We start from the raw sequence: 24,240 nt of genomic DNA on the forward strand, positions 1-24,240 counted from the left end.
CATAGCCTTTGTGGCTATGAATACTTCCCTATGCAAAATGCATTATGTTAAATAAGCAGTATGTCCAAAAATGGAATAGGCCTATTCATGATAAAGTTGCAGGGTTTTCCATAATGGAGTTCATGAATGAGAAAACTGCAGGGGCTTCATGAGTTGATGAAAAGGGTATTAATTAATAAAATCCTAATATTGTAAAATTAAAATAATTTTAAACTCAAAACAATCCAAATAACTTAAAAGGGTTATTTTATTTCTTTACTTGCATGTGATATGACCATCAACTGTTAACAGAAAACTGTGAACATGCACACGTGTTCTTAAATGATTGAAATATTAACTTAAAATCTCAGAGGGTACTTCAAGTAATTATTTAAAGTCAAAGGGGTTCGGCTGACAAAAAAGTTTGTTAATTCCCAACCTAAGGACCCTTTGCTATCCCATGAGGCCATAAGGGTGATGTAAGTACCAAGAAAGTTGCTATATGTGATTGTTGTTAGTATGTTATGCATAATGAATTTAGGATATTAGTATTTTTATTTTGTAGTGATTGTTTTATGGAAGCAGGAAGGCACTAGAATGCATGCTGTATTCTGTATACAGTCACGGCTGAAGCAGCGTTGGATAAGGGTCCTGGAACACACATCCTACAATAACAAAAGAAATTTGGCAAAAAGATTTTAGGAAACACATCACTTGGAAGCGTCCTGCCTACTGTAACTCCCTTTTGTCATGATTATATTCAGAATATAGCACATCCTCTCACAGAATCCTTGAATAAAATACAGTTTGTAATAAAGCTTAAACGTCAGATGCAAAGCTGTATATGAGTGAATGCAATACTTGAAAAAAACACTAGGTGTCCGTAATTCTGTATCAGTGTCATGGCTTATGCTTTTCTGCATGTATGAAGTGTCAGACTCTTTTAGCACATAGTTCAGCACTGTTAAATATCTCCCTCATGTATAGCTTAGCAGACAAAAATCCCACTGTTAACAAAACTTTTATCTCTGTATCACTGAATTATAAACTATTATGGCATTCATAAGTCAAATGTCATTAAACCGGCAGATCCTTAGATCTCATTTCATACTTTGGTCTCACTTCAAGATTTTTCAGATAAAATATACTGCCTTGTAGAATACAGCACATTTTCTGTCCTGCCGTTTATAAATGCATTTATTCCTGGACATCCTGCCTGCACTCAGCATTCAGATCAGCTGACACTTTAAGAACTATGATACATCAGATTGAGTCAGAGCTTTAACCCTCAGAGACCCAGCAGAACTGCAATGTTTGTATAAAGCAATTACATAATACCCAATTACACACACACACACACACACACACACACACACACACACACACACACACACACACACACACACACACACACACACACACACACACACACACACACACACACACACAGAACTGCACTTTGCAAACACTTTTATATGAGTATTTATTACTTCTTAACCTTACTGGTTGACTGATTGATATATATTGTTTTTCAAAAACATTTGTGTGCTGAATTGTGTTGTCAATTCCAAACTTTCATTTAGTGTTTTGAAAAATAGTGAAATTTAACAACCCTAAATACCCAGTGTTCCTTTTTTGCAACATTTTGTTTTAAATTATACCTTTATGTAAATTTTGTAACTACTGGCTTTCTACAGACATGTTAAAGGGTTAAAAATATCATTAATATCCATTCCTGGGTCTCTGAGGATTAAGCATATTAATCGTGTTATCATATGAATCTTTCTCTCCCTCTTAACCAACTCACTTTCACCTCTTCTGGACCTCCATTAGTGTGAACCCATCAGCAGGGCCTTTGGTCTGTGTCACCAAGACAACCAGGTCAACAGCACCAAAGAGTGGACTAAACACTGGTCAGTTCAGAGGCACTTTGCTGGCCAAGGCTGTGGAAAGACAGTGTGTGTGAAGGCTTATGTGTGTATGTGGTACTATGAGTCATTGTTTGCCTGTGTAGGTGTGTGTATCTCTTTCTCTGTGTCTGTCGTCCTCCCTGTTTTTGTGACAGGGCTTGTCTATTTTGCAGTCTGTGGGTCAGTTGGCAGGTCCGGGGTCAGCGAGGGGCATGGTGTGCAGGACCTCGTCCAACAGCTGCAGGGCACGGTGTAGATGAACTTCCACCCAGCATGGTGTCTGTTTGATGGTCTGTCGAGGGTAGTCAGGTCCCCAGCCTTTTACAAAACTCAGCCGCAGGATACACAAACGTCTCAGGTCATCAACACCTATTCCAGCTGCCGCCGACAGACCTGTGAAAATGTATGAGGAAGAGTGTTGTGTATTACAGGAAGCAAGTACTATTTTAAAGGGATACTCCACCCCAAAATGAAAATTTTGTCATTAATCACTTACCCCCATGTCATTCCAAACCTGAAAAAGCTTAGTTCAACTTCGGAAGACAATTTAAGATATTTTGGATGAAAATTGGGAGGCTTGTGACTGTCCCATTAACTGCCAAGTAAATTGCACTGTCAAGGTCCAGAAAAGTATGAAAGACATCATCAGAATAGTCCATCTGCCATCAGTGGTTCAACCATAACATTATAAAGCGGTGAGAATACTTTTTTTGTACACGAACTTTATTCAACAATTCATCTCCTCTATATCTCTCCGCATCACAGCTTATGCTCTTCTGTTTCAGCCGTGACACAAGGGTATGTTTTCTAGGTGTATTTACGCTTTGATTTGAATGAAAACAACGCATCTGTACAGCGTGGCTGACACAGAAAATCGTAAGCTGCTTTCGTTCTGCTCATATTCTACAAAATGGTGATGTGGAGAGACAGAGGAGACGACTTGTTGAATAAAGTCATTATTATTGTTTTCTTCGCGTATAAAAAGTATTCTCGTCGCTTCATAACGTTACGGTGGAATCACTGATGGCAGATGTACTATTCTGACAATGTCTTTCATACTTTTCTAGACCTTGACAGTTTATTTTACTTGGCAGTCTATGGGACAGTCACAAGCCTCCCGGTTTTCATCCAAAATATCTTAAACTGTGTTCCGAGGACGAAAGAAGCTTTTACGGGTTTGGAACGACATGACAATAAGAGATTAATGACAAAATTTGGAGTGGAGTATCCCTTTAAGAAGAGGGCTGGATTCTGATTGACTAGCTCATGATTCGATTCAGATTCATTTGGGAATATTTTCCTTGTAGTGCTAATTTTGCTGACATAAAAATTCTTTCTCAGTAATAAATTGTATCCTTACAGTTTGGTACAATACAAAAATCTAAATTTTGATAATTATCAAAAGAGTCCAAACTATGCAGTTCAATTGCTATTGAATTAATAGAGGAGTATGAGTCTTTTAAATAATTTGTTAAAAGGACTACTTCAAAAGAGTCAATAGTTTGTGAATAGGACTACACTGGTATGTTTTTTATTCACTAAAAATAACTAGTTCATAAGAGTAATTTGTTAATGAATCTAATAACAGTAGTCACACTTTATGTTTTTGATTCACTAAAGGAACCAGTTCATAAAAGTAATTTGTTCATGAATCACAATACACTGGTCATGCTGTATATTTTTGATTCTCCAAATGAACTGCATTGGCATTATTATGCTGTACACATGTTTTTCATCACATCACGTTCAATTCAGACTACAAAATTGGGTAAATTACTTGTTTTGCTGTGGGGATGTATATTCAGTGCACTGCTGATGAAAAGCAGTTCAGGAAAGACTGGCACCACAGAGTAAACAAAACAGTCTTTGGGTTTTAGGAAAAGTTAACAAGATTGTTAAAATAGTGATCACATAACTGGAAAATCAGTGCTTTTGGGACCAGCAACTCACTGATGGCTGGAGCGATTCCTCCAACACTGCCAGGCCCCGGGATGTTCCCAGCCACTGCTGCAGCCTGTGCAGCCGCAGCTGCCTGCGCAGTCGCCGCTTGCTGCTGCATCTGCCTGTGACACTGACGAAGATCAAACACCTAAGGGGAACAAACTGCTCTTAGTTCAACAAACACTTACTGATCCAGATATTTCAGTCCTTGTCTACAACTTTATGCTTAACTTTACTGATTATGCTTGCTTTCTGGAACAATTTCAAAAAGAGTTGTCTGGCCCAAAGTTGTTCCCCTGGTTTTGACGTCTGATTTAATTGCAAAGAAGAAATCAGTGCTAAAAAGTGATGTCATTAAAGGTGTACCTTAATGAGGGCTCCTGGGTAGATCTTGTGAACGGCATCCCCTGGTGCTCTCCCTGCCTCTCTGTCCAGGTAGTAACTTTGCACGAATACGGCATGGTCACTAAGGCAACGCATCCACACATCCCCCTCTCCACGGCACTCCAGCTGAACACCTTTACCAATGTGAAGCCTGTTGGGCAGATGTCAGGTGTTCAAAAGCTTGAATCTCCAGCGATGAATGAATGTGTATAAGTATTATGTTGAATGCACACTGACCGTGCCCTCTCGCTGGCATCAGTTCGATGAACATTGCTAAGCTGACCCAAACAAAAGCGGTCCCCGCCTGAGGGATCCACATATCCATCCACTGTCACCACAGGACAGTTGGCTAGAACTTTAAACATCTCCCCGACCTGCACATCCATCTCGAAGTAAGAGATTGAGCACCAGAACTCTGGGCCTGCAGTGCACAAACAAATGACACACTAATTTAATACAGAGTGTGGTTTATGTAAATGTGTGTGTGTGTGTGTGTGTTGTACCTGGATGGTTAGAAACTGGTTGAGGGTATGAGGCTGGTGTGTGATGCTGAGACCCTGATAACAGTATAAAAATAACATTAACACAATTAAAAACAAAATGATACAATGATGACAAAAATTAAAGTGAGATGTATACATTTATTTCTATTATATAATTATATTTCTATCATGACAACTCTTTGAAGATTTTAGCATGGTAATGGTTATGACAATGTTAACGTATTTGGTCTTGGGGGAATAGATCTGCTACACTGCTGCTGAATTGCTGCTGCTGTTGGTTATTGCTGTTGTTGTATATTATTGCTGCTGCTGCAAGCAAGTACAGGAACTTGCTACTGCCAATGAATATGGTGATACAGTGCCGTGAGCATTTAAGACATACTGCTGCTGCACAAATAGCATATAAAATAACCCGTAGCAGACCTATACAGGTGGAGCTGGGGAAGGTGGAGGGTTTCAAAGGAATTTTGAAAATGCGCTGCAAAGTTCTCAAGTGGATGCTAACCAGCCATTTAAATGTAAAGCAGCAAGCTCATTGGCTGCGTGTGCATATGAACCAATCAGCTTGTGCCAAATAGTTTAATGCTGTAAATATCATTAGTTACGTTAAGTACCCATCAGTCTGTGCCATTTAGAGTTTCATTGAAGAACTAGGGATTTATATCATTACATAGAGAGCCATCATTGTATATAATCATTATGATGATAAAAATCTATGTAACAATTACAAAATGCATTACATTTCATGAAACATTTTTGATACATATTATGTATTTATATATTATTTATATACAATACTGTTCAAAATTTGGGGTCGGAAAGAGTTTTTTTTTTTTTTAGAATATCAAATTCAGCTTTGCCATCACATAAATAAATTCCATTTTAAAGTAGACTAAAAATATCAAGATAGAAAATGATTACTATAAATTGTATATATTTCACTATATTAATGTTTTACTGTTTTTTTTTATAAAACAAATGCAGTCTTTGTGAACATAAGTTATGTCTTTCATAAAATATATTTTAAATCGTACTTTTAAAATTTTGAACAACAGAATATATATATATATATATATATATATATATATATATATATATATATATATATATTCTGTTTTGAATAACAAGGAAAACAAGGAACAAAAACCCATATATATATATATATATGGGTTTTTGCCTTGTCATAGTTCCTGTCTAGTCATGTGATTCCCTTACCCTCATGTTATCCTGCTATTGGTTATTTGGTTCATGTGTCATGTTCTCATTGGTTGTGTTAGTCATGTTTCCTGTCTCTCATTGGTTGGTTCTTGTCATGTGACCCATGTTGTTTGATATAAATAGCCCTCATGTTGCCACTGCCTCCTGTCGAGTATTGATGTTGAAACCTGCTGTTGGTGAGTCAAGTCTGTTCATGCCAAGTCAAGTCTCCGTTTGGGTTATGTTAGTATTTTGGATTACTTTTGAAATAAAGCTGCACTTAAGTTCACTTAAGTTCACTTAAGTTCTTAAACTCGCCTTCAGTGGACTGTTTGTTACAATATATTATATATATTATGCATTATATATTTTATATATTACATGAGATTATTAAATTATTTTACAATTATTATCTATATTTTACAAAAACGTGTTGCCATGACATGTAAATGTACATACAGAAGTGGCTAGTGTGAGGGGGAGGGGCTTGCTGATGACTCCGCCCATTCTGCTGTGGTCCAGCAGGAGTATAGGAGGCTGTGCTGGTCCCTGTCCAGGTTGTTGCTGAGATGTTTAAAAATAAACACATTTAATATGACTTCATACTGATTTCATAGATCAGTCTTTCACTGATAATGTCATACAGATGAACTGCCTTACAAACATATACAACTTGTAAAGTCTTGATAATAAAACTCAACAAGGTCAATAGTCAATGCATGACCCTATGTGATTTATAAAAAGGACTCACTGTGGTAAGTTTCCTGTGTCTGCGTGTGCTTTGAGGTGCTGTATTCACTCTGGCTGACGGAAGGCTGCTGGGAAGAAGGCTGGCTGTGTGTGGGTGCATGTGTGTGTGTTGGGGTAGAAGGTGGAGAGCTGGAGGTCAAGGCCCGTCCCGCTGGGGATGCGATCTGTAACAGTCCCTCAGGATGTTCCGCCTGCATTGACAACCTGGATGCACTTGCTTTAGAGAGAGAACAAGATCGATAATGATTTATTATCTCATAATAAAAACATTATTTGTTTTTTTTTAAGACAGCATGTCAACTTAAAGTTTGTTTTTCAATTGCTAAGGTAAAACACCAACTAGTAGATTTTGATTTAAAAAAAATTATATGCACACCCCATTTATTATCAGTTAATCAATCAATCCAATATAATAAAAAATAATAATTTAAATAAAAGAAAAGCTTATTAAATGTCCCATAATGCAATTAGATGGTTTTAGTTCAATTCATTTAATTGCATTGAAACATATTTACTACATTCATTTCTATGATAACACTGCCAACACTGCTTTGCAACAAAACCCCTTACCCCCTGCTTTGCTGTACTTACAGGGTGGAGAGAGGGGCAGGCTGGGGTAGAGAGTGACCGAGGAAGTGGTCCGCTGAGGCAGCTCTGGGGACATCATTCTAAGCGGCTGTGGACTGTAGTGATCTGGAGGATGATGGTCTTGCTGTAAGGTCATACTTGACGGACCCTCCATCTGGATGCAGTCATGTATGTGCTCTTCTTTTATCAGCCTGCCTGAGGGATGAGAATGAGTGTCAAAACATCTTTGAGCTCCTCTCCAAACTCCTGTCCCTGTTTGTCTCTTTCACTGCAAGGCAAGTCCTTGCATGTCTTGATCTGACACATTTTATGGCAGTCTCTGTCTGATTAAAGGCTGGCTGCCAGCAGCGCAGCGATCAGGGCCATCAGCAATTAGCCAGGATGAATGCTTGAGACATTCTTTCACATGTGAAGAAAAAATAGTGCTAATGTCCTCCACTATTTACTCAGCGCTCCACTCACCTGTGTTTGGCAAACTGAATCCAACTGAGAAGAAAGAAAAAATATAGCGTCAAATATTCATTGCCTATTCTTTATCAGAATATTTCCTTGTAAAATGATAAAAGTGATGAAAAATGTTTAGTTAGTTTCATAGTTTGTGTTTTTAGTAACATACGCACCAATCCCAGGGGACACCACGCGCTCATAGTGGTAGGGGTTCACACACACGTTATCGTACTTCAGATCGAATGCATACTGACAGAACTTGACATGCTTGAGTTCATTCTTGTGAAGGTCCGGCCATCGCCACAAACGAGCGTATATGACATGAGGGAAACCTTTCCGCCCAGCCACCTGAGGAGTAATCACAACATTATGTATTCTTAATTAAAGAAATTATCAAAAAAATTACACAGCTTTATGGGGTTGTCAACTGTATCTGAGGCTTGTATGTTCTTTCGTTTAAGTTACATGCAATTGAGTTATGAACACTCAGCAAAGAAAAGACCTGCTGATTTTTTTACTTACTGACTTCTCTATATTCTGTTGAAATTTTTGTTCATCATTTTGATCTCCTTTTATCTATTAAGTGTAATTATTACTGCACTGACCGGAGCATTTTCTGGAGTGCATGCACTGATAATCGCTTATCCTCAGTATCATATTCATTCTCCACCCTCCTCCTCCTAACACCATTCCAAAGAACTATTCTCAGAGAGAAAAATGAATTTGATGACTTTGGCTCACGAGAAAGACATAACTAATGGCTTAGAAATAGATGAGCTTGTTACACTTTTTGCCAAACGAAATAGTAGACTGATGCTGTAATGTGATGTAAAACACAACTGGAAAATGTGACAATTATGGTTACTCATCTCTGTTTATCAGACCTTAATTATAAAACCAATGTAAAAATTAGAGCTCAAAATAATAATTACTATTAATGTCATGAATGATTTATTCAGAGAATGTCAAGTGAATTAGCTAAAATGTTCTTTATGCCTCGACCATTTAAAAGTTCGGGGTGAGTCTCTTATACTCAATAAAAACAGTAATACTGAGAAATATTATTACAATTTTAAATAACCGTTTTCTACTTTAATAATGTGTTATTGTAATTTATTCCTGTGAGGAAAAGCTGAAGTGTCAGCAGCCGTTGCTCCAGTCTTTCTTCAGAAATCAGTCTAATATGCTGATTTGGTGCTCGAGAAACATTTATTATCATCAATATTGAAAGCATTTGTGCTGCTTAATATTTTTGTGGAAACTTTTGTGGAAAATGTTCCTGATTGTTTGATGTATAGAATATTCAAAAATGTAAAAATATAATTTTTTTTTTCTTTGCTGTCGCTTTTGGTCAATTTAATGCATCCTTCTAACTGAATCAAAATCTTACTGCCCCTATAGGTCTATATTTGTACTCATTTCTTTCTAGTTCTATTTAGTTTTAAATAAAATATGTTTTAGAGATACATTTACACCATAATTATATTGTATATTATATTAGATAACATCAGATAAGATCATTTGAGGTCATTTTTTTTGTATCTAAACAAGGCAAGCTACAGGTATACATCTAAATTTTGATTCTAAGGAATTTAAAAAGCTTTTGTTACTACTTCACAATGAATTCATATGAACTATTAACTAGACAAAGAGTTTAGAACGGTCAAACTTTTGCATGGATGGACAGGTCTGAAGTCAGGGATGCTCTATCAGAAAGGAACACAGAAGATAAAAAGTACAGAGAACTCTGGTGACTCTGGTGTCAGACCATCTTCTCTAAATCATGTGTGAGTGGCAACACACTGTGACTTCATTTGTTATTGGAATGACTTACAATTCTCCACCCAGGAGACTGACCTTCCTGAGCGAGTCAAAGCGGAGACAGTCAGAGCACAGACAGAGACAGAGCTGGTCCGCTGCCAAACCCATTACTTTTACAAACTCACACACAGACAGAGCACCATATTAAACTCTCAGAACTCTCTCAATTTCACAAACATTGCATTTGTCCACTAACAAACCCTAATAGCTGCGCTTGACATGAAACAGAGAGTTCAGCTCAAATCCATACCGATGCACACATGCATTTACAACTGGTTGCATAAATGTCCTACTTGAACACATTGCACTCATGCTTCAAATACTGACGTCTCGCTCCCACATACACAGACTGAGAGACAGACAGGCTTAAGCTTGGCCCCGCCCCTTTCCTGTGTTTCAGACAAAACAACCCTTCCTCGCCCTCCACCCGCCTCTCTCCCCGTCTACAGCTGGGGGAAGGGAAAACTCTCTGTCTCGCTCTCCACAGGCCTCTCTTCTCTCTCAAATCATGAAATGACTATTTTGGGAGAAAAGATTCCATGTTAACATCACTCATACCTCGATTCTCCTCCTCTGATGGTTAGAAATGCAGCAGAGGTGAAAGTCTGCCAGACTTTTGGTCTTAAATGTGAAAACTGATCACATAACAAAATGTCACACTGTATTAAAAAACATTACAATATGATGGGACTGTTTATTTGTTGGTAAAAGTGTTTATGCATGCTTTTTGGGTTGACTGGCTCTTTAGGTGAATCTATTTCAGTTAGTTATGTTCTTGAAGATGCATTTGATGTAGATGACACATGGAAGCAGCATGGAACCTCTAGGAAAAAATTGCTAATGTACATGTAATTAACGCTGACTTGCGGGAGCTTTATTTGATATTGTTTATGTTCAGAGTTCATTTGAAGTGGAGAACTGGCCACATACCCTGTTTACACAATGTCAGTCACATTCGGAGAAATAATTAACACTGAAAAATGATTGCTCTTTTCCATAATAACAGCCAATTTATGTGTAAGATGATACCTACAGTCTGGTATACAATCTATTACCCTGCTGAAAAAAAAAACAGCATTGCTTAGCATGCGAGTTTCAGTGTTAATTATGTATCATCTATATACTATTATAGCATTCATATTATTTTGAATTGGCTTTTATTTGTATTTTTTCAGCTTTCATTTTAATTTTAGTTTCAGTTTTAATAATTTTGTTACATGCTTTTGTCATTTTTTATTAGATTTTTTTTAATATATATATCTATTTAGTTTTAATTCATTTTATTTCAGTTTTAGTTTTAATCATTTTAGTACTTCAACCTACTGCCCTAACTTCACTCTGTTACTCTGTTTTCAGTTAAGACAATTTTGTATAATTTTTAAAAAGTGTTTTATTTCATATTTTTATTTAATCCTTATTTCAATTATCAATTTTTAAAATAGTTTTAGTTCAAAATAACAACACTGGCTTGTATATGACTTGTTTTTAATGTTGGTACCCAGGCTGGGATGCCCGTCTCCCTATCAGACTTCTTAACTAGATTAACTTGCTTCCTCGGTCAACCAGCATCATCATAAGTCACTGATCATTTTTGGTTGAATTCTTTTAGCAGTAAAGTTTCTCATACATATATGTTGGTTGTCCAGACAGACCAGCTCCATACCAGCTGAATTAACATAGCTAACTAGATTTCAACAGGGTAGACGCTTGTTTAGCATGACCTTACATACTGTGAACTGTTACTCCAGATTACACATTGTCTGATTTTGATTAAGTATGATTAATAAGTGTCAAAAACAGATGATGTGGGCCGGTAGAGCTCTGACCTGTAAACGTCCGTCCAGCGTTCTTTGTATGGTGACACACTTGCTTGGATGAACTCCATTTGTGGTGATAGCAGTGATGAGGGAGTCAAGCTCGTCTCTTTTCTCTTTGAGTTTCTTTACCAGGCTTTCGATGGCACGTTTGGCGAAGCTCTCATTTTCTCCTCCCTGGCGGTGGCACATCAGGCTGTGAACGATGCTTAAACATGCATCACTGCTGCTGGGCGCATTCACAGACATTCTGCTCCCACTAATTTAGAAGAGACGCAAAGAAAAATGGTACATGAATGTGGCCTGGACACTTCAGCAACACTTAAAAATGTATGAATGCCATTACATTGGATATAAACATAAAACCATGTGGTACTTGTTTTAAGGAAATAATGAAAGAACAAGCAGTTTTCACTCAAAACACAAAAAGTTGATTGTCAAACTTTTCAAGTGTGGTAAAAATGTCCAAAAACTTTTGGGGTCACTGTAAAGCAATACAGATAATGTACACAAGTACAAGAATGTAAGCACAGGTCTCAGAACTGGGCATTCAGACTAGCATTGCTGCACAGGTGATGTGGAGAATAGGATTTAATTTCATTTTTAATAGGCAGATACACAAAAACAGACCAACGTTTAAGTATGAAAACTCAATTCAATGTAACTGTACTTATTACTAAACAAATAAACTGATATGATACGATATCCCATAACAGACGTGTCCATCACTCTCAACTTGTGTGGTAAACGCCGAACAGTTACTTCCTGACTCAGACACGTATTTATTCGGTTTCACTCTTTCTGAGACCGTATATAGTTACTGACACAACTATTAATTACTGAATACATAAACACAAACAACAAATTCATGTAAGTCAATATTAAGGACTACTTACAATGGAGTTAAGTGTCACGTGCGTACGCTTCTGTGTAGCCTATGTCCGCGCACGTCTGACTCGCTCGCGGTACTTGATCGTTTATGCACAGAGAGAGAGAGAGGGAGAGAGAGAGAGAGAGAGGTAACTCCCCTGGCGACACAAATGTAGAGGTAAAATAAAGCGCAGTAAAACTGAAATCTGAAACGGAGACAAAGTCCAACGACCACAATTATGTAATGTAATTTATTGCATTGTAAAACAAACAAACATAAATAAATATTAATAGGCAATAAATCGGTGCGCAAAAAATTAAATACAATAAAAAGTAAAACTTTGTCAAAAGAATATCGTGCGATGGTGTTATTGGTTCCTGCTCGAAATCATTTTAAAATTCTGTAGAACGCAAGTAAAAGTGAAGTAACAAGAACTAACCCTGCTCAAAAACCAGGTTGTTTTACCTGTTCACTTGACTTGTATAGTGAAAAATCTTAATTTAGGAATATTAAAATCCGTTTAGATTTCATCTTATGTATGAATAATAATACTACGGATCAATAAGAAACCCTTAACTGGGTCTTTTTGATTTTGATTGATGAAAAATGTATGATCTTTTTTTTTTTTTTTTTTTTACAGTACAAATGTGAATTAAATATGATACCCAACTGATAAATGTTTCTCTTAAGGCTTAAACATCTAACATCACTCTAACAGGGAAATAAAAAAAAATAAAACACAAAAATATTATCCATGTCACATTTTAATAATTAATTAAAAATAGAATAAAATAAGTGCAGATTGTAGCGTCCATGTGCCGCTCTGTCCGGTAGAGGGCGGTAAACATTCAGCCGAACCACGGCAGCGGGGGGTGAAACACTGCTGTCCCAAACTCCGCACACCTGGGACCTGGCACAAAAACATCCGACTTGAAGTAACGTTGTGCTGTGCGCCTGCATTGATGCTAACGTGAATGTTGGTAAATCAATAAACGCGATTTTATAAGTGATATTTATAGTATAACTATTAAAGTATGCGACTTTTCTGTTAAATTTTGCACGTTCAAATGTTTGCTAAATTTGTTCCGTGCAAATCGGTTGATTGCTGAATTAGCTCAGACCCAGACATACGCTTAGAATTATGACTTTAGGGTAAAGTTAGATGTCAACACTAATTTCACGTCTCATTCTGCCTTTTTAGCATATGTTTGTCTGAAAGTCTGACTTGTACACCGCAAGCTGGATGTGAAAATGAATCCTCAGGATTCCCAAAAGATCATCCTGAGCAGCACATGCACCGTCTCTCTGCATGACCGGTGAGAATTAGTCTTGCACTCCTGCTATTATCGAAATGAAGTCTAGAGATACATTTGTTTACAGTACATCCACTGTAATGTGGTGTGATTCTCCTCCCTGAAGTTCACCAGTTTGTTGAAGCATCAGCCGGCAGATGTGATGGACATCACAGCCGCAGTGAACCAGCAGACTGCAGCCTCGCTGAAGAACCAGCGCCTGGCTCTGGAGATGGCCGACAGACCTTCTGTGCTGGCCGCCCTTCATAACACATCTGTCAGGCACATTCTGTTTGACGAAATACAGAACTCCCAGAGCTGATGTTCTCTGATAGTAGACTAAATAGTTTCTGTGACTCTTCCTCTCTGCAGAACATAAATAATCAACTGTGCAAAGTGAGCGTGAAGGCGAGACTAGGCTGTCCCATGGGGAGAGGGGGCATGATGGAATTGCGGGGGCAAAAGAGAGGCGGTGGTGGCGGTGGCAGAAGAGGACTGGTTAAAGGATTTTACACAAGGAAAAGTGAGTGAGAGAGTAGATGAGATAAACATCAGCATTACATTATATCGCATGTATGTGAGTTTTGGGGTGTAGGCATAAGATATCTGTGAGGGTTGAGGATGCATGCATCTCCTCTCTAGTAGGTGTTCAGAAGGGGTGGAGCCAGCAACAGCATGGAGGAATTGTGAATTGGACTGGACCGGTGGGAAACAGAGGGGGAGGAGCCATTAGAAAGACAGGTGAGAACATGGAGGTCTGTAATACCTGTCCCAACAACCACACTTAACAGTATTTGCAGTTGACCACTTGTTTACTTGTGAATACCACAAGTGTGCAAAGAACACACTAACACTTTTATTTTCAATACTTTTAAAATATTTTTCTAAATGTCTGTTCATTAGTCACTATGTAACAGATGACAATTTAATTGTGGTGCTTCTAAATAAGAGATAAAAGCAGTTGCAAACATTTTTACAAAATACACCTACTAATCACTGTATCAATAAAATGTGCAACACTTTCCTAATTAGGTCTAATTCTAGCGAAAATTGAATTAATTTAACTTACACAAGTTTTCTTGATATCTCTCAATTGTGGGGTGCATGAGTTCAATGCTTGGCCCCAGATGTATGCAACATGCTGCCATCTTTGCATCTCTAAAACATTGGTTATGAATTATTAGTTATGAATTACTTTTATGCCACACAAAAATAACACCCTAAAAACCCCGTTGCTCCATTTTGCACTGAAAATGTTATATTTAGTACCAAAATGATTAGGGAATTTGTTAAAAATAAACCTTTCCTAATGTCTGGATTCTTCAGAAGGAAATACAGAGCAGCAGGTGCCACGTCCAGGAACACCACAAGGTTTGGCAAACTTTCCTGTCTTACTAGTTCTTCTGTTGATTAGATAATACTAGTTATTATCCAGCATATTTAACTGCTTTGTAACTGGGAAGTTTCTGATCAGCTGATTAAGTGTTGTTGCTGTGTTAATCTGATTGCAGTAATTTTCCTGGTTATGGAAACACTTTAAACAAATTGGCTCTGTTTCATTTCTTTTGAGATGGTGCAGATAAATTGATTTCTTGATTATTATTTTTTGCTCTGCTCAACAGCTCTGAGCACTAAAAAAACTGGCAGATGTTTCTTTAAAAAAAATTTTTTTAATTCATATTGTAAGAATGTCATGCATATTTGCCACCTCACTGAAGTGATGCGATTAGATTCAGTACATGCAAATGTTTTCAGTCATAACCATCACTCTGTTTTAGCTATGAAATAACTCTGGTTTATCTGCACAGGTGGTGGCCGTTATACGTCTGTCAGTAGGGCACGTTCAGGGTGCAGCCGGGCCAGATTCGACAGCCACCAGATTGCTTCTCGGGAGCAGTTGGATAAACAGCTGGATGAGTACATGTCCATGACCAAGAGTCATATGGATGCAGAGCTGGATGCATATATGGCTGAGGTGGATTTGGGTGACAGTGTGTGATTGAGCTCCACTGCATATTTCTTAGCTCAACCCTAACTAATGGAGCATGTAGTCTGACTTGCAGATAGACTGCTCTGTTACAGGGCTATTTGTCCTTATTGATTGACTCCAGCAGACTTGAACTAATTGTATATAGTTGCTGCGTCCCTCAGAGCTCTGCTGCTTAGGAACCTTTGACTTCCAGTTTGTTACACTAATTGAACAATAATTATTTTCCCACAGTCTTACTGAACAAGAAAGATTTGAAAGCTTTCTAAAGGCTTGTGCTGCTTTCTAGGAAAACTCTTTTTAGTAATCCAGCATGATGTTGTTTCTAAGAAAACCGTTTCACTTTATTTGATAATCAGTTCCATTGAATACTCACATTGAATGAACATGAATCACCCTTCAGTTAAAAGTTTAATAGTTAATATTTTTATAAGCTGTTTGCAATTACAAACAAATATGTTTAATAGCCAACATGACATCCTTTTCCTCATGTTTTGCTTGTAAATTGTATCAAGAATCATACGAGACCAATAATAAAATTTCAGACTTATTTGAGTTATAACTGCTATGTAGGAGCTACTGCATGTGTCAGCCATCTTTTTTTCATAACAGGGTTTTGTATCATTCCGATTTGATTAGAATATGCAAGATTGACTGTACACATTTATATTGTTGGATTACGTGCTACAGGTGGTGATAAAAAAAAAAAAAGGAAAGTGCATGTGGAACTGTTTAAACACACACCGTGGTGATAGTTGGTATTCCTATTCTTTAATAAAAGATGTTTTGTTAATCGCTATCTTTGTCTTGGGCTTCGTTTTTCTTTATTTTTACTTTATTTTACATGCACTGGTAAGAAAAAAGACAAATATCAACCCTTCACTTGCATGTCTGTGTGTATAAAACAATTTGCTTTGTGATTTTTCTAGTTCTATCACAGTCATGTATGAGCCAATGGTGATTATTTTGAAAATCCCAGACCGAGGGTGAGTCAAATCAAAACACATCTACTAGGATCACTAATATAAAACAATTTCCTTTTTGCATTCTCTCTTATCTGTAGTATTTTTTTCCTGGCATGTGCAGCTGAGTAATGATGGACCAATGGAGGACCGCAGAATTGTTTGTGCAGTCTCCTGTTGCTGTGGAAACTAATGAGTTGGCCTCTCTTTAGAAATCCATTTTCACCAAAACTGTGTCCTTTCATGCTGTCATTTTGTAGATCAGTGCTTTTATATAAGAGAACCCCGGGAAAGATGTATTTGAGCGTGCTTCAGTTGGATCATGTTTATCCTTTTCCCCGTAGTGTGTGGTATCCTGGATTATAGACGCATTAGATGACTCAACCACTGGATCCTTCTGCACTCGAACCAGCATCCGGAGTTTCTATCTGTGTCACAGAAGATGAGGGTGTTCTTAGCACTTCAACAACTTCACACAGGTCCAGCTAAATGGCAGCCCATTTATTTACTCTGATGGAAATATCCTGGTGGAAAAGGAACCAGTTGCTTTCTAGTTTTGTTATTGCCAGAAAATGGAAAATGTGTCGATAAACAACCTTTTATTGCATTAAGAATGATCAATTCTGTTTCACATTCTCAAATATATTCTGTGTTTCAAATGTTTTTGAGACAAGTCTCTTCTGCTCCTGAAGGCTGCATTTATTTGATCAAAACTACAGTAAAAGAGCTATATTGTGAAATATCCTTACAATTTATAATAAGTGGTTTCCATTTTAATATGTTAAAATGTAATTGTGGTGGCAATGCAAATTTTCAGCAGCCATTACGCCAGTCTTCATTGTCACATTATTTTTTCACAAATTATTTTAATATGCTGATTTGCTGCTTGAGAAACATTTATCAATATCAAAAACAGTTGAAGAATTCAGTTGGAAACTGTTTCATGATGCTTTTTTTCAGGATGCTTTGATGAATAGGAAGTAAAAAAAAAAAAGTCTTTACTGTCAATTTTGATCAGTTTAATTTGTCCATGCTCATTAAATTGATTTAGTTATTTATTTAGTTATTAATTTTTGTTTAATCCAAACTTTTGAATAGTACTGTGATGATGATGATAAGAAGAAATCTGTTTTTTAAGCAGCAAATCAGCACATTAGAATAATTTCTGAAGGATCATATGACACTAACAAATTTAGTAATGGTTGCTGAAAATTAATCTTTGTCACTGGGGGTAAAATAATTTTTGTTGTTTTTGTTGTTATTAGGAAATACAGAACACAAGAAATTGGAGCTTGAAGAGAATTTTGACAAATGAGAGATGAGTTCCCAGCAGGGGGTGCTAGATGTTTGTAGTTTCTTATAGTTTAAACATCCCAATCCAGTAGGTTTGGGATAATATATGATTTAAAATTGCAGTAGTTTAATTAGTATTTTTAGTAGCTTTTACATTGCTCTGGTCCATTTCAGTGTTGTCGGCTGCATCATATTATTCCAGAATTGCATGTGTAACTGCAATTTATGAAATACTAAAACCAAAAGATTAAGTTATGTATTACAATTATGCTATTATAGAAATTGATTAGTGAGGGATCTGCCTCCCCTCACATTACCGTCACCTCTTTGATCGAAGAGTCAGACTCTGAATGCGAGGAGGTGACCCACTTCTTATCTTCTTCAATAAAATGAGAACACCACAGCCCCTATATTTTCATGCTTCCATAGGCATTTAATCTGAATTTATATGTAAAATAAAAGCCTCTCTCAGCCATCGCCCCATCCTGCTTGCTCCATCTTTGCCCCCTGCAACAAGCTGTTGGCTGAAACATTGCCTATTTAAAGTGCCAGATCACACGGTTTTCTATATCTGTCCTTGGCTGTTAAGGTGTGTTTATGCATCCAGAATCACTATGTGGTCCGAATCCAATCTTCTTTGTCAAGCTTGATCTTCTTCATCAAGCCCAAGCTCACCCCAGGGAGGATGTCGGGGTTCATTCAAGGAGTGAGTAAATGTTATTTTGTGTGATTTATGCTGCTATCGTAGAGAGTTGTAGGTTTGTTGTTTGTATACACACTCACGGTTCTACAATATTAATTGTTTTCTTGAATTATTAACTACGTTTTATGTTCCTGCTCTGTTATAGAAGAGGAATCACGAGCTGTGAAATGTTTCAGATGGCAACAACATCTGAGCCTAAATGCCACTTGCTGTGCCATTTAAGACCCCATTTATCAATTCAGCCAGTTCTCAGTTGGAAACAGGTAAAAGCTACCATGTCAAGCCTTTATTGTATGCTCTGACATGCTTTTTTTCCCCCAGCCACCATCATGAATTGATTCTTAAAAGAAGCCAATTTGGCTAGTGAGCTGCCACCCTTCTCTCTTCTTTCCTGATCTATTGTGTTTAGTCTGTATTGTGCCCACTCTGAGGACCAGAGGAGGGTTGCCATGGCATTCCTGCCAACAGCACTTCATTCAACAGAAGATGGTGTCAGAGACAAAAGCAGCATGGTAGAACGATGCTGGCTGTCTCCCCTTTGGCCCCTGTTTGAATGCGGTGCAAGGTGTGTGAAGACAAAGAATCAGGAATAAGTTTACATGAGCAAGGGCATCACTTTAGCATGATTATCACCATCCTGAGAAACTTGAGAAATCTCTGAAAACTGCTGTCTATCCTTACAAGTGACATTTATAACCACTTGTTCAACACTGGTATTAATGTAACTGCTCCTCTATACTCTGAGCTTTGTGCCGCTCACTCAGCACAGATTTTCATTAAGTGTTTTATGAAGGTTTGAGACAGCTAAATAGAAAGTCTCATTAAAGTGTACTGACACAAAAAGAGAAGAGAACTGAGGTTCTTCCACAACCTCACATTTTTATTTTCAGTCTTTCTGGATTAGAATCAAAAATAAATGATATGGGACTGGTGTGATCCCCCCACCCCACAAACAGATGAGCACACATCAGGATGATGATGTCATGTCATTGCTTGGTTTATTCTCTTCAGTTTGCAACAACACTCTGACAAGTTAAACGTTCTCATATGGGGTCTGAAAGTCTGATTTGCCCACTCAACATGACTGGTAGTTTAAGCTGTCATGCTTGTAATACAAAATGCACCTCTTTGTCAGTGTAACCGTTAGTATCAAGCAGAACACACCAACAATCCTACCTTAAAACCTAACCTCTAAGATGACCAATTGGCTATACTGATGTTTAGCAAAAATCGAATAAGTGCTACGATTTTAATCCTTTATACAACATTGATCATGTTTTTACTCATTATGTTACATTACTAAATTTTTAGAAAATTTTGGTTTTCTGGTGGGGCTTTAAAAACATTGTTTTCAATTCCAAAATGAAACACATTGTGTGAGTACAAATGGTGTGAACAGCACATCTTCAGAAGTAGGTCAGTTTTTCAATTGATAAAAGGGATATCATAACTCTAAATGGAATCTCATTCATTAGCCTTTTTGTTTGAGTGAGGCAGATCTGATTAGCCAGGGTCCAGCATTTACTAAACTATAATAGATATGTTTAGTTCCCACTAGTGCATGTAAAGCACATTCTGTGTGTTTATGCACAATGTTTATACTTCTATATTTTTTCTGCATGCAGTTGTACTCCAAAGTAACACAAGCATGTCCAGCTGCTGTCATTTCCAGCTGCTCACCAGAATGAGAATGAGAAAGAGAGCGAAGATGGGAGCCGCTCTGGAGCCAGGAGCTTTCCTGCTTTAGGACCAGCAATTATTGCAGTTTAAGGTGTGTTTACACAATGGCAAAAAGCACAAGAACAGCTCTATTATGAATGTGTGTTTGACACATTTGACAGTTTCATTGTCGGTCCAATACTGCTTCCTGACTGGTGTGTGCTCACTGGCTTTTTCTGTCTCACTTTCTGCTTTCCTTAAATAATGGAATGGTAATAAAGGAATGAAATATGGAGACAGAGATAGACGATTGGAAGGGAAATGTTGGGAGAGAGAGGGAGGGAGATGCTATTGTGTTGCATCCTGTTTTGGTAATTCTATCCATCTGACCATCCCTGGGCTCTCTGAAGGGAGATGAAGGACAAATCTAGAACTGACTAAACACTGATCTGAGTTCAGCTTGGGTCTTTCTTTTTAAACATCTCCTGGTCCTAAAGCAGAGTTTCTTAACCTTTTTCATTTTTTGTAGCCTGACAGCATCAGTAATGTTCACATACCTTTTTATTGACCTAAACCAGAATTGTTTCTTTTTAAAAAATTGTAAAATGATAGCGTGATAGAAGACTAGTTAGGTACACAGGAGCTAAACCATTTAGGGCCTTAAAAGTAAGTAGTGATATATTGTAACTGATATGGAACTTAAAGTAGCCAGTGCAGAGACTGTAAAATTGGTTTAATGTGATCATATTTTCTTGACCTGGTAAGGACTCTAATAGCTGCATTTTGGACTACCTGTAGCTTGTGCATTACAATTGTCCAATCTAGAGGTCCTGAAAGCATGAACCAGCTTTTCTGCATCAGAAACAGGTAACATGTTTCGTAGCTTGGCAATGTTTGTAAGATGGAAGAATGCTGTTTTTGTAACATGGGAAATATGATTTTCAAAAGTTGGTGTCCAATATAACACCCATATTTTTGACTGTAGAGGAAGTAACAGTACATCTGTCTAGATGCAAATTGTAATCTACGAGATTCTGTGTACTGTTTTTTGGTCCAATAAGTAATATCTCGGTCTTATCCGAATTTTTAAAGAAAATTATTGGTCAACCAGTTTAGATAATTAAGAAGTTTCATCTGGTCATGTTGAAATATATAGTGGAGTATCATCAGCATAACAATGGAAACTAATCCTGTATTTTCTAATAATTTTACCAAGGGGCAAACATGTATATTGAAAATAGCAGAGGGCCTAGGACAGATCCTTGTAGCACTCCATACTTTACTGGATTTAATAAAGATGATTCCCCATTTAAATAGACAAAGTGGTAGCGCCCTTGGATACCTCTATAGTTTTGTAATCTATCTATGAGTATGTCGTGATCTATGGTGTCGAACACAGCACTAAGGCCAAGTAAAACTAGCAGTGAGATGCAGCCTTGGTCTGAAGCAAGAAGCAAGTCAATTGTAATTTTAACAAGTGCATTTTCTGTGCTATGATGGGGCCTGAAACTCTTCATAAATATCATATTTTTTTTTTTTTTTTTTTTGCAGGCAGGAGCACAATTGAGCAATTGAATTTTAGACATAAACGGAAGATTTGTCTGTAATTTGTTCACTCAGTTCACTAGGATCTAGTTGTGGTTTCTTAATAAGAGGCTTAATAACCGCCAGCTTGAATGGTTTTTGGACGTGACCTAGAGTTAACGACGAGTTAATAATATTGAGAAGCAGTTCTTCTGCTACAGGGAACAACTCTTTCAGTAATTTAGTGGGTACAAGATCTAATAAACATGTTGTTGGTTTAGATGCAGTGATAAGTATATTTAGATCTCCCTGTCCTATAGTTGTAAAGCACTGCAGTTTTTCTCTGGGTCCAATTAATTTTTTTTCACATAGATTACCTTTGCTGTCATTTGACAAGTAATGTTAATCTTTAAAAACTAATAATTTAACAAATTAATTGAATAACACTGTTAAATGTGGTCTTCAGCAAATCTCAAAATGAATATCCATTTTTCACACTGAACATTTATAATGCTATACCCAAATGTACTTCTGTCCTATCACATTATCAGTTTTTGTTGTAAACATTTGTTTTAAATTTATTTAGACAAAAATTTAAGTATCAGCCATTTATTGGTTACTGACCAAAAATTGTTTATCAACCATAATTTTAATTGTGCACTCCTGCTTTTTTGAAATTTAACAAAGCAAAGTCACGTACTTTCCAAATACTCCAATCAACCAACCAATCTACTTACTTCTGTTAATCAATAACAAAAAAAAAAAAAAAATTATACACTCTTTTAATTCATTTATCTAGGCACTACAATGTAAATGTATTACAACAAAAAAGAGAGGTTAGCTGAGGATGTCTACAGAATTACCCGTAATTGACATTGATATCTGCGACATGCATATGACTATTATTTGGACATTCCATTAAAAAACTGTTAATGACTGGCTTTGAATATAAATGTCAGAGTCATGCTGGAACACTGCTGGCTGAAAGCTCAAAAAAGAATATCTCATAAGTAACACACAAACACACCATCAGCTTACAGAAACCAAGGAGACACTATGCAGCTCCACAGAAACACTCAGCTGAAGAAGGTTAGCAGAGATTGAACTCAAAATGTGTGGAGAGCAGATAGAGCTTGTCCTGACCCATAGGGGCACATCTTGCTGGGCAGCTGGAAACTGCTCTGACCAGCCTCTCATAAGGGTCACAACAAATGACAGTGAAGGGATATCAGCTCACAAAAGCATTTAAACCTTTGTAACCTCACTGCTGTGGCCATATGGACCACCACTTTCAGCCCTGTACTTACTAAGACACAGTAAGGTCTACCTTTCTGAAACAACTAAAAATATTTCCACACTAATCCTGGAGAACTCTTTTAACACTTTAAAGTAAGACTTGATTTGTTAACATTATATAATACACTAGTGATCATGAAGCACCAGTGCACAATACATCAACAGCATCTGTTAATAATGTTAATTTTTACATGCATTATGCTAATACATTTGTAACATTTCAGGATAATGTATTATGAACAATAGTCTATTTTTAAATCAGTATTAGCCTTTAATTGTTGTTGGCAATTGAATCAAATTTTACAATATTATAATTGGGTACTGGTAAAATATCTACTATGTTTTAATGAATCTTTAGTGACATATCCAGGTCAAAATTTGTAATAATAACATTTCTTTTGAAATTGTGTTATATAAAGAATCTTTTGCTCACCAAGGATGCTATTATTTTATCAAAAATACAGTAAAACAGTAATATTGTGAAATCATTTCAATATGCTAATTAGGTGCTCATGAAACATTTCTGATTATTAACAATACTTTTATTCATCAAAGACGCGTTAAATTGATCAAAAGGGAAAGTAAAGACATTTATAATGTTACAACAAGTGTTTTTTCTCCTGAAAAGAGTCCTGGAAAAATGTATCATGGTTTTCATCTAAATATTAAGTAGCAAACACTTTCAAACTCCAACATTTGAAATAATAAGAACTATTATTAGTAATTGTGCACCAATAACAATTAAGCACCAGATCAGCATATTAGAATGATTTCTGAAGGATCATGTGACACTGAAGACTGGAGGAATAGCTGCTGAAAATTCACAGAAATTGCATTTTAAATGTATTTGAAACATATATTCAAACATTTCAAACATATGTTGCTTGCATACAATTTTTACTCTGTTTAATGTTTAGTTCACTTTTGATTAGTCACTAATGGAGAAAGAGTTCTTTGCTCACATTTAGCTACCAGCAGGAGATAACAGAGTCATACTAACTAGCCAAACCTTGACCTCTTATTTCTTGTAGGTAATATTCAGCTATGGTTATTCAATACACAGTAGAAGCTAATAGATTGTTTTTTGTTGTTGTTGTTGTTGTTTTTTTAAAGCTTTTATTTGGTTCATCTTGGGTCAAACAGAAAATAACAATAACGTAAATATAGAAGCTAATAGATTTTGATGCCATTGATTTCCTCTGACTTGAAATTAGAGGTATGTTTACATTGTTGATTTTTTATAGTTGGGAACATTTGAAAGTGCTTCTCTGACCAAAGGGTCAACCTTTACCCTACTGGAATAGAGAATGCATTAAAAC

General features: G+C 36.8%; 2 protein-coding genes across 5 annotated transcripts; one reads left to right on the top strand and one right to left on the bottom strand.

Annotated features, from left to right (window-relative positions):
• Nucleotides 1-229: 229 nt before the first annotated feature.
• Nucleotides 230-12,353, bottom strand: LOC109053851 (mothers against decapentaplegic homolog 4). The gene is made up of 12 exons (XM_019071150.2): nt 12,231-12,353; nt 11,347-11,593; nt 7,873-8,047; nt 7,715-7,738; nt 7,256-7,447; nt 6,666-6,881; nt 6,374-6,478; nt 4,718-4,771; nt 4,452-4,635; nt 4,197-4,365; nt 3,840-3,978; nt 230-2,282 (listed from the first exon to the last, which is right to left on the bottom strand). The coding sequence occupies exons 2-12, from the start codon at nt 11,581-11,583 to the stop codon at nt 2,071-2,073; spliced, it is 1,707 nt and encodes a 568-aa protein (XP_018926695.1). The 5' UTR covers nt 11,584-11,593; nt 12,231-12,353; the 3' UTR covers nt 230-2,070.
• A 669-nt stretch (nt 12,354-13,022) lies between these two features.
• Nucleotides 13,023-16,283, top strand: LOC109053850 (chromatin target of PRMT1 protein-like). Of its 4 annotated transcripts, none has more exons than XM_042741138.1 (7): nt 13,023-13,185; nt 13,407-13,521; nt 13,625-13,774; nt 13,870-14,020; nt 14,143-14,238; nt 14,824-14,868; nt 15,306-16,283. In XM_042741138.1, the coding sequence occupies exons 3-7, from the start codon at nt 13,661-13,663 to the stop codon at nt 15,494-15,496; spliced, it is 597 nt and encodes a 198-aa protein (XP_042597072.1). In that variant the 5' UTR covers nt 13,023-13,185; nt 13,407-13,521; nt 13,625-13,660; the 3' UTR covers nt 15,497-16,283. The 4 variants fall into 4 exon arrangements, with proteins under 4 accessions (XP_042597072.1, XP_042597069.1, XP_042597070.1 ...); XM_042741135.1 differs by having other exon boundaries at nt 13,024-13,185; nt 14,140-14,238; XM_042741136.1 differs by having other exon boundaries at nt 13,061-13,181; nt 14,140-14,238.
• The last annotated feature ends 7,957 nt before the right edge of the window (nt 16,284-24,240 follow it).

The sequence above is a fragment of the Cyprinus carpio genome, chromosome B16 (assembly GCF_018340385.1).
Source record: "Cyprinus carpio isolate SPL01 chromosome B16, ASM1834038v1, whole genome shotgun sequence".
Taxonomy (NCBI): Eukaryota; Metazoa; Chordata; class Actinopteri; order Cypriniformes; family Cyprinidae; genus Cyprinus; species Cyprinus carpio.